Here is an 11,836-nt window from a genome sequence, read left to right as displayed (position 1 = left end):
GCTGAATACTAACTAAACAGGGGAGGGATGGGAAACTAACACCTACACTTAACCTTAACTTAATTAATAAATCAGAGATAAGCTATGGGTGGGAAATATACTATAGAGATGATTGGGAAAGCTGAATACTAACTAAAAAGGGGAGGGATGGGAAACTAACACCTACATCTAACCTTAACTTAATTAATAAATCAGAGATAAGCTATGGGTGGGAAATATACTCTAAAGATGATAGGGGGCTGAATACTAACTAAACAGGGGAGGGATGGGAAACTAACACCTACATCTAACCTTAACTTAATTAATAAATCAGAGATAAGCTATGGGTGGGAAATATACCATTAAGATGATAGGGGGCTGAATACCAACTAAACAGGAGAGGGAAGGGATAATTGAGAAATAAATGGTAGAAGGGAGGAAGAGCCCAGAGAAAAAAAATGAAATTTAAATTGATGATTGAATCTCCTGGGAGGAATTCAGGAAGTCAGGGTCCACATCCATAAAGCAAATAAGGGGCACTCAAAGGGGCACAACCCAAACAAGTTGGTATGGTCCATGTGAAGATGAAGAAATACATCTCTGGGTAAATAACTGCTACACAGAGCATTATATGTGGGCCTCTTTTGCTAAAAAACCAAAGAATTGGTATTGACACGATAAAGATGAGGATGTACATCTCTGGGTAAAGAGTTGGTATCGACACGATAAAGATGAGGATGTACATCTCTGGGTATATAACTGCTCTATAGAGCAATATAAGACGGCCTCAAAAGGGGACACAAACCAAAAGAGTTGGTATTGACACGATAAAGATGAGAATGTACATCTCTGGGTTTATAACTGCTCCAAAGAGCAATATAAGAGGGCCTCAAAAGGGGACACAAACCAAAAGAGTTGGTATTGACACGATAAAGATGAGAATGTACATCTCTGCATATATAACTGCTCCAAAGAGCAATATAAGAGGGCCTCAAAAGGGAACAAACCAAAAGAGTTGGTATTGACATGATAAAGATGAGGATGTACATCTCTGGGTATATAACTGCTCCAAAGAGCAATATAAGAGATTCTCAAAAGGGGATACAAACCAAAAGAGTTGGTACTGACACGATAAAGATGAGGACGTACATCTCTGGGTACATAACTGCTCCAAAGAGCAATATAAGAGGCCCTCAAAAGGGGACACAAATCAAAAAAGTTGGTATGGTCCATGGGATGATGTACACCATGGGGCATATCACTGCTCACCCAAAAAGCAATGCCAGAGGCCCTCAAAGGGGGACAAACCAAAAAGATGACACTGCAGTCTACATGCTGCATTTCCCTTTCTTCCTGAATTCTTCTACTCTGAACAGTGGACACCCCTGACAGACTGAGATGTAAACCCTGACCTTCAGCTAAAGGCTGAAGTTCCTCCTCTCCATGATGCCCCCCTTTCAGAGGGCTGAAACATTCCTCCTGAGAGGTCTGTATCCAGTTCAGGAAAGGCTGGACTTCCTGGAGAAACACTACAGAGGGTAGTGTAGGAGTCGGCAGGGCAGATGCACAGAGTTCTTCATTTCCACGAAGCCTCCCCTCCTGAATGGTGGATCGTTCCTCCCTAGAGGTCTGAATCCAGTTCAGTGTGGGTGAGACTTCCTGGAAACACACCACTGGAGACAGTGGTGAAGGCGACTCTGTAAGCCTGTACTCCATACCTTCACCTTCCAGCCGGCACTCGTCGGGCTCCTGGAGTCTTCCATCATCAGAATCATCAGATATGGTAGGCTGCTGGACAGAGCTCTGTCGCCATGGCAGGGTTGGCTCAATGTCTGGGAAGAAGACCACTGGGGGCTGGGCTGGGGGCAGAGGGTCAGGATCACAGGGTGCATCACATCTCTCATCTTCTAAAATAGAAACTGGAATCATAATCACAATTATCTTCATGACTAAAACAATTGTTAAATATTGGCTATTTCATGTTAAAGTGTTTTTGATCAAGAGTCATGGAGTAATAATTAAGCTAATCCACACAAACATTTAAAAATCCCACAGCTGGACATAAAGACTGGTCTTTTGTTCATAATACTTAAATTAACTGTCCTCAGAAATACAACCCGATGACTTGTGATATATACATTATAGATACTTAATACTTTTACTTTCAATTTTTTATCCAGTGTGTGCTGACAATTTGTCTGATATCACCTTTAGAAGAAATCTCAGTATATATGATACCAATATTTACATGAATAAAACAGGGAAAAAGTTATTGGATTACGACATTAATGTGTCTTGAAAAACAAGAGGCCCATGGGCCACATCGAGGATCATGGATGATTTGAACAATTTAGAATCTACACTACCCCAGGATTAGCTGCAATAATGTAGCCCTCTTCCTTTTTTTTGGGAGAGGGCTACAACTCCTTAGGATCTCCGTAATGGAGCACAGCAGGAGCGATTCGCTCCCACATGAATTTTGGCTCAAATTGTCAGTAAATGGCTATTTTATTAACATTTCTTACCTTGACTACAAAAAAGTAGTCATCCAAGACGTAAATCAATCCAAAAATATACAGAACAATCCATATATCACTTATTTTTCGTGTATGTCAACATCACAACTCGAATTTATCCGCCATGTTTACTGACCTTGATAGATTGTATTTTTGGACAGAGAATTTAGGTTCTATAGGAGTGAATCTTTTTGGAATTCCCTTATTTTAAGCATATAAATATCGCTGCTTGCATAGATATAACATTTACAATGTTTTTATTTACCGATGTATATTTGTGTACAATTCATCACAATCATTTATAAACACCTGCATTTTATTTAGTTGTTCTAAAGTCTGTGATGTATATGAGCTGTATATTGCGCATATCAGACAGAAAAGTAAAGTCTATATATTGTGTCGATTTTGATCCCGATTTAATAATAATGAAACACCGGACTTCCCGATTTGAAGTCAAAATAATGCTACACATTTAATTTTTGTTTATTTCCGGGTCCAAATCAGAAAAAAAAAATTATACCGTAGTAAGAATGTTGAACTTTTAATCATGTAATTGAAATTAATTAACTGTCGTAACCCTGTTGACTAAGTAAATGCCTTGATTAAAGGTAATGACTGAGTGATACGCACGGGTGAAATTAAACAAACATGTTTTCATAAATAATTACATTTCACTTCTACTAGATGGCAAATTAATCGTAAGCTATAGAAATGAATTAAACAATTAAGAAGCTTTTAAAATAGCAACAACTACGTGTTTGTAATTGATCCAGACACTCGCATAATTATAAAGACTGTCTACATCTAATCACAGAAAATAATAAAATTTCAGTTTATCCTTATAAAACTTTTTAAGAATTATTCACTGTAAAAATAATTGTTGAATTGTGACCCCGCAAAAAAATATTTGCCCATTACGGTCATTTTTTATCTGAATTTTTTTATCGCGAATATAGCTTCCAAATTTCACTCCGCGAGTTAATTACCTGCTGTACAGTATCACTTATTTTTCGTGTATGTCAACATCACAACTCGAATTTATCTGCCATGTTTACTGACCTTGATAGATTGTATTTTTGGACAGCCAATGAGAATTTAGGTTCTATAGGAGTGAATCTTTTTGGAATTCCCTTATTTTAAGCATATAAATATCGCTGCTTGCATAGATATAACATTTACAATGTTTTTATTTACCGATGTTTTTGTGATACAATTCATCACAATCATTTATAAACACCTGCATTTTCTTTATTTAGTTGTTCTAAATTTCAAGCGGAAGTCTCATTACGTCACACGTGAACTATCATGGCTGCTGAAGTAAACTACCAGGAAACTCGCAGAGTTATTTTACAAGTTTTTCGCATTTACCGGGTTCTGTTGTTGACAGTGAATAAAAATTTCGTCTTATTGGAAGTAAGTTGAATGTAAAAATAATTTATTTTGCCTGCAGTCGCTCCTATTTCAAAAAAATATTTGCACCATTACGGAGACGCGACGGATTGTAGCCCTCTACAGAAAACATCAGATTTTAAAAAATCTGAGAGGTCTACATTATTGCAGCTACCCCAGCTAGGATGCTTCCCCATAAGTTTCAGCTTTTCTGGCCCAGTGGTTCTTTAGAAGAAGATTTTTTATTGTCCAAACCCTACTTTTGTCTTTTCTTGATTATCTCCCCCTGTGAGGAAATTTGGCTCTTCATTTTAAAAATTTAAACTACCCATCACTCAAGGATGCTTTGTACTAAGTTTGGTCAAAACTGGCCCAGGGGTTCTTGGAAAGAAGTCAAAATGTGAAAAGTTAACACACAAACAGACAGATGGACAGATCGACAACAGAAAAAATGTGACCAGAAAAGCACACTTGAGCCTTCAGCTCAGGGGAGCTAAAAAATGATTTAGTATTATTCAATTGATTAAAATACAGTAATGTGTCCTGAAAAAAATATTGATTACCAGTAGTAAACAAATTTAAGCTCATTATATGTCTGGCAGACCCTGAAATGTGTTCTCTCAATCATTTGTTACATTAATATTTCAAGACTTCCTACCTCTGTCTGTCTGGTGCATTGCCCTAAACTCCGCCTCGGGGTCCGGGAGAGAGATCTCAGGGGGGCAGGCTGCAGGGGACTGAAGCCAAACATGCTTCCTAGGCTCCTCAGAGAACATGAGAGGGGCCTCCTCTTCCTTAGAATAAAATAGTATAAAAACATTTTATAAGGCTTAATTCATTTCAATGTATATATTATAGATATATTAAGACATATATTTCAACATAATTAAGTAAACATGATTATTATGATTTTTTTCCCCCTAACTAAATATTCCTTTAAGGGTAAAATTTTAACTTTCCATTGTGGCCTCACCCTATCACAGGGGGTCATGAATTGAAAAAAAACATGAATCTACACTACCTAAGGATGCTTGCATATAAATATGACTAATTATGGCTTTGTTGTGTTTGGGAGGAAGACTTTTTAAAGATTTTCCAAACATATTCCTTTGTAAAACTTTGATTGTCCATTTTGAATCTTTAACACTACCTTAGACTTTTCCCCAGAAGTTTCAACTTTTTTGGCATAGTAGTTCTTAATTGAGAGTAGCACTGATTTTTAAAACATGCAAACAAAATTTCACTTTTTCTGAATTAACCCCCCTCCCTGAATAAGGGTGTGGCCCTTCCGCAGCACTGTTAAGGCTTGAAAAAGGGGGTGGGGCCTAATTTATACAGGAAAAGTTTACTGTGACGTCACACAAAAATATGACTTTTATGTATTTCTCATAATACCTGAAAATGAAATAATTTGCAACTTTTAACTGTATTAGCAAAATAAACAACAAGAAAACTTATAAATGCATTAAAAAAATTTCCTAGTATAAATCCCATGTAGCTGGTTATAAACAAAGCACTGATCTCGATGAACTTGTAAACATGACGTCATTTTGATAAAAATGACGTATTTCATGTGCTGCGAGAGACAGATTGAGGAATTTTTTAACAATGAAAAATACATGTTATCATTAAACGGAATATTATTTACAGGTTTTAAATAGTCGATTAATATCAATTTATATCCTTTGTATAGTGCGATTACTCATTAACTATCAAGAGAATGTATTTTATTAATTATGTCATGTTTTTATGTACAGGTTACGTATGCTTTAGTAACAAGGTCAGAGAAACTCAAGAAAGTTTTAAAATATTAACTTCAAATAGCATTTCACACGAAAATATAATAAATATCTTTTTTCATCTCAAAGTAATTGAAACTTAGTATTTCTGGATGGTTTGATTGACACATCCTTGCACTTTCACAAATTATAATTTTTATTCTTGATACTTAAGAAAAGTGGCAATTTAGTTGTGTATTAATGAATAATATTAAAACTATAATATAGAAAATTCAGAGTAGAAATGTTCTATACCAAAACATACACCCACTGGCAGTATAAAGTCAGTCCGTGCTCAGTGTTCTGTACCGAGTTTAACAAATTGAATACACCCGTGAAATATAAACTTTTTTTGTAAACAGGGTATGAGCTGTACATGTTACTGTTAATGTTTACCTCACTCTCCTCATCCATTAGCCGCAGCTCCTCCTGGAGCTCTAGTCCGAAAGATCTGAGTGCCTGCACTTCCTCACGCAGCAATCGAAACCTCTCCTCAAATGGGCTACAATCACAAGTCCAGGATCAAACTCTGTCATTGTTTTATTTCTCTTGTTGCGTGGACAAATTTGAAATAATATTATTAAGGCAATTTGATTTTTATAAAAGTTTTTTTTCGTTATATATTTCGATCTGTATATACAGAGAAATTTTTGCCCCTTTCACCTAATTTCCTCACATATTGGTGCAGCATGGCATGTGATAAACATGTTTTAAAAATTATAAACACTTTCAAAAGTGGAAGGGAAAAAAATGGATTACTCATGTTATTATGTTATGGACAGACACCTAATAATAATACCTATTGTAGCACAGACCTACCCCCAGGGGTAATGATTTTAACAATTTAGAATACACAATCCCATAATGCTTCCTGGCCCAGTGGTTCTTGAGAAGAAGATTTTTAAAGATATTTCCTATATAAAAGGTCAATGTTAGGCATTTTGTTGGATATAATTTATGCCGCACATAAACATGCATGATATGAGGGTTGTCCCAAAAAGTTGTAGACAATGTTTATAATTTTTTAAACATATGCTACCAATACTAACCAAGTTTTGCATACGCATAATATATTCAATGTTCTTTAATTAAATTGTGAATTTTTAAATATATATCTTTCATATTAATAATATTAGGATGATTTATGTAAAGGCTGATAAGGCCTGTCGGGGCATGCACAAAATTCGGAATAATTTACGCATATAACTATTACATTTGCTTTTATTTCTTTAGTACTATGAAAAAGATTGAATTCAAATTTCAATCAGCAAAACCAGAATCAAAGTCAAATTTTCATATAAATACATTGAACTAAAATTTATATCACTGAAACCAGAATCAAAATCTTAATAATATGTCAAAATTTCAAATAAATAGCTTTAGAACCAGACGATTTGTGTCATGATTTTCATAGTATCGTTGGAATTGAGTTTGATAAAAATGATGTCGTCAAATGAGTAACCGGCACATGAAGATGTAATAAATTGTGTTGGATATGCTTTATATACATCAAAGATGGGGAAAAAAGAGTACAGAATTAAGTGACATTAACACACCATATTTTAATAAATAAGTTATGATAAAATTTAAAAAAAAAAAGTTATGATAAAAAAAATAGGCACAATATTCAATGAGAGTTTTTTTCCTTTATACCAAAATAGTTATGGCAGTGTTTTCAATAAGAGCCGGCAACCGGCAAAATTAATCACCTGTACAAGAAATTTTGACAGCTATGAAATTTCCGCCATTAGGATTTTGCCTGGGCTGATACGTGAAATACATCGATTTTATCGAAACTATTTCCATGATCTAGAGTAGCTTCCCTTGAGTGCGCTCTTTTTTCAAGGAAGTTTAATTAGATCACTATCATAACTATAGTTCATCTGCAGTTCTTCCCAGAGACAGAGAAGAAAATTTTCAAAGATTTAATTTTTCACTAATAATCAATAGGGCCCCGCCCTAACACCAGAATCGGACCCTGGGGCCATAAAAATTCAAAATTTTACTGGCCCCTTCATGAAAAAATAAAATAAATACAGTTTATATAACTGGAAATTAATACATGTTTTCAAAGAACTTCATGTATTTTCAATATTTCAAATGCCCCAGCCCTTTAATCCTGTCGCGTTAAAATTCACAATTGTTGGTTGGAAATTTGCAAATTAACTACGTACTAGTTATTATAACTAGCTAAAACCTGTATTCATGTATTTTCACTATAATAATCATACAGTAAAATAATAATATTGACCCTGATTCATACAAAACAATTTTGCTTGCATTCTTTTTATACTTATAATTTGATTTAATTTAGAGAGACAGCAAAGATAAACAGTCAAAGAATTCATGTAAAATATATATCAATGACTGTGTACCAAAAATTGTAAAAATCTATATTTGTGGTATCGCACTTTTCTTGCTTATCATAACTATGCACTTAGTTAGTTTAAAAAATTAGTACTTTTTAGTATATGAGAGGTAAGAAAATGAATGTAAATATAATTGAATTTTCACTGACCCGGGGGCCATAAAATTCACCGCTTGGCTATTCTCATCATAACTTTCCTTCATTTAAAATTTTTTGAAAAATGTCTTGTAATGGCGTCATGGACAACCGAATATTTAAATGAGCAAAGTCACTTTTGTCATGGAGAATATATATAGCTATTGCTGTAACATTGTGAATGCGTTTGAATGACATACATTAATAAAAAATCAGGCAATAAAACAAACATGGTCCTTAATTAAAAAATTTGTTTGTGTTTTGTAATTTTCATTTAAAATTGATTGTGCTACAGCTTAATATTTTCACTTAAGTGAGGGGTTCTCTGGTGAAATTTCAACAGCAAATATTTCAATATCTATTACCAAAAAAATTTAAGACTGCCGATGATGTCAAAAATGATATATGAATTTTTAAAATTTCCTTAAAATGAAAATATCAAATGTTAAACGAAGACGTGGGACAACCCTCAGACGATAAAATTCTTTTTGATAGTTCTTGAAATTTTTGATAAGGGACCATATCGTTTTCAAATTTGGGAAATTTTAATTAGGGTTGTGTTGGAATGAAAATGTTCAAATGTAACACACGGTGGACAGACGGATGACGACAGACCAAAAAATTAGCAAGGATCCACCTCACACTACTAGGTCTCCTAGATAAATAATTAAGTTATGATAAAATTTTTAAAAAAGTTATGATAAAAAAATGGGCACAATATTCAATGAGAGTTCTTTTCCTTTATACCAAAATAGTTACGGCATGAAAGAAGTAGAGTACAAATGCAGGACAATCAATTGGGAACAATCTGGACGCGACTGACCTCAAACAATGTGTATACATGTAATTTCCCTACTGCATGCCTACAACATATATAAGGCCTTTCGACTAACTTTCAACTGAAATTTGAATCTGTTTAAAAAAATTAAATAAAAAACAAACTGACGTTAGTAAATTTAATCCCTTAGTCAAGAGTGGTCTATCACTTAAAAAAAATATTAAATGTTAATACATGTTAATAATATTAAGAGTCAGACGTAATTTATGCTATTGCTTTCGTGCACCGGTGTACACTAACATTCTCTCTTTATTTTTACATAATTTTCATATTAGATTTATATATTATTATCATGAAACTTGAAATGCATGATCATAAAAAGTTACTTTTTTGCTATGACAAGAATAGAAATTTAATTCAAAGAGAAACTAAACTGTTATCCCTGTCTACGACTTTCTGGGACAACCCTCGTAAAGTACATAAAAATTTCCCAATTTTTGATTCATAAAATTCCCAATTTCAAGGGCCTTTTAACTTTTCCAATATATATATGATATGGAAAATATAGCTGAAATTTAAACCTAAACTGTAGGAAAAATAATCAAAATTTTCAAAAATAATTTTTAGTGGAATGACAGATGCTAAAGTGCATATAAACAAAGAAGTCCTTAATTATAAGTTGCCAACTCACCCGGCTCGTGTTCACACCCGATTTTTCAACCCATAACCAGGGCTATTTTTTATGACCCGGCTTGGGTCATCTTATCGCCCGTTTTATATACAACCGGCAACCCAAAATGTCGAAAGACTTTTTAAATGCTATTCCATCTTAATTTTTCCTGGAAATTAATTATGTCAGTGCAAATTTAAACAATATTAACTTGTTGTTTTGACAAATCAATGTTTGAAGCAATTAAAATGGCTTCTGAAAGAACAATTTGTTAAATGCAGTACAAACAAACTGGGAAACACAAATCTCTGATTGAACCTCAAAAAGAGAAACAATATTTATGTACATATAAGGAATCTTGGGAAAAAAACTATTCTGATACAATGTATAATCGAAAAACAGTATACTTAACTTTCAAAAACATATTGAAATTTAATTAATTAAGAGAGAGGAAAAATAACTTCAAAACTGAAATTGGTATACTGTTCAAATTTAATTAAATCCCTTAGTAAAGAGGTCATTTTTTAAAAAAAAAAATGTTACATGTTAATTCAAGAGTCAATAATGAAATATGAAACCTTCAATTTCTCATTTTTTTTACATGTTTCATATCAAATAGATGTATAATTTTTTGTCATAGAAATTGAATCATTTTTCAAAAAAAAGAATTCTTAATTTTTGCTATATATATATGTAAAAATTTAATCATGGTAATTTGTCATGAATTATGACCATTTTTTTACAAAAGATATTTACATGCTGGAGGTTGGCAATCTTTATATCTCATTACAAAGCTGACGAATTTAAAAGGAATGTGTCCGCCCTCGTAAAGTGTCTGCATTAAAAATTAGACCTGTTTTTGAATCAGTTGACACCACTGTAGACACGTATACTATATAAAAATATGTAATACTTTATCTAATCAAAAGGCCTAAGATACCTCTTTTACAGTTATAGATGTAAAATCAGTGCTGTATAAAAAACACATAATTAAACTGTAAAATATAAAAAAGGTAATGCAAGATTCAATCATTAACAATCACATATGGACAGACAGACAGTGACAATGCTAAATGGGTAACATATGAAAACAAAGTATTGATGTCCTAATGCTATCTCAAATTATGCCTCTTTACATGGGTCTTGATCGACAACAAGCTGACAATGCTGAACTTTTTAAAAATGCATACCGTATGTCTTTTTTAACATGAAATCAAAAATTCAAACTTAAAGTTCCTTCAGTTAAAATGTGAACACAATTGAACAGTGTATATACTTACTCTCCATCCTCACTCGAGATGTCCTCAGCTGGGGCATCAAGGTCAGCCATCTCTGATGTACAAAGGAAAAACATATGTTAAATAAAAACAACTAAGAGAGTCTACCTAATAAATGCTTAAAATTCAATCAACTGGAAGTAATACTGTAAACCAACTATTATTTGCGTCATCTTTTATTCCTGATTTATCAATTTGAAATCAATCTGCAGCAATTAATTTTCACAAATAAGGAAACACTTTCTACAAAAAACAAAGCAAAATAAAAGGTTCGTGGTGATTTACATGCAAATTCGCGACTTAAAGCAGGTCGCGAAACTCACAAATATTTCTTTCACATGAATAAAAGTTGGTTTACAGTAAATACTAACAAGGAAATTTAAAGAATTGTGGTCCCTCTCTTCAAGGGCAGTGTGTTTGTGGGTGAGACATCATTTTTTAATTAACACATTGTGTCATTCAGAAGTAAATATCAATGAAGTTGATTTCTTTTTAAAAATTAGGTCAATTGTGAAGGTCAAGGGGTCAGAAATCATAGCATCAGGACTCGACATTAACGCCTTGTCGGCTTGTGCGGTAACAATGAAAAAAAATTACGGACAAGTGAATAATGCTGGGCACTTGTCCTTATATATATATATATTGGAAAAGTGATTTTATGCAAAGAAGTCTTCAAATAATAATAATAAAAAAAAAAACTTGAATAAAGTTTATCGAATAAAAACGGAAGCAGTATAAAAACTCAAATTTCGATCCCGATATCAATCGTTATGTAAGTTCACACTTGATCAGGATCGATGTTCACTAGTTGCAGCCATACTGATGGCGTGGATCTTAAGATATTTGCGGGTTTGGAATATATTTGATTGATATTACAGATCCACTTGCGAACATTTATGTTGTTGTCAGGAAAGGAAATCTAGATAAAATTTTGTTTTATATGTGT

General features: G+C 33.3%; 1 protein-coding gene across 1 annotated transcript; it reads right to left on the bottom strand.

Moving 5' to 3' along the window:
• Window positions 1-1,393: 1,393 nt before the first annotated feature.
• LOC134264053 (uncharacterized) lies at window positions 1,394-10,943 on the bottom strand. The gene is made up of 5 exons (XM_062746351.1): window positions 10,894-10,943; window positions 6,059-6,164; window positions 4,543-4,678; window positions 1,548-1,886; window positions 1,394-1,467 (listed from the first exon to the last, which is right to left on the bottom strand). The coding sequence occupies exons 1-5, from the start codon at window positions 10,941-10,943 to the stop codon at window positions 1,394-1,396; spliced, it is 705 nt and encodes a 234-aa protein (XP_062602335.1).
• Between the last annotated feature and the right edge of the window lie 893 nt (window positions 10,944-11,836).

Source organism: Saccostrea cucullata, unplaced genomic scaffold (assembly GCF_032062105.1).
Source record: "Saccostrea cucullata isolate Sc308-1 unplaced genomic scaffold, CSIRO_AGI_Scuc_v1 ctg793, whole genome shotgun sequence".
In the NCBI taxonomy this organism is placed as follows: domain Eukaryota; kingdom Metazoa; phylum Mollusca; class Bivalvia; order Ostreida; family Ostreidae; genus Saccostrea; species Saccostrea cuccullata.
The sequence above is the reverse complement of the archived record's forward strand: the minus strand, read 5'-3'. Positions and strand labels throughout refer to the sequence as shown.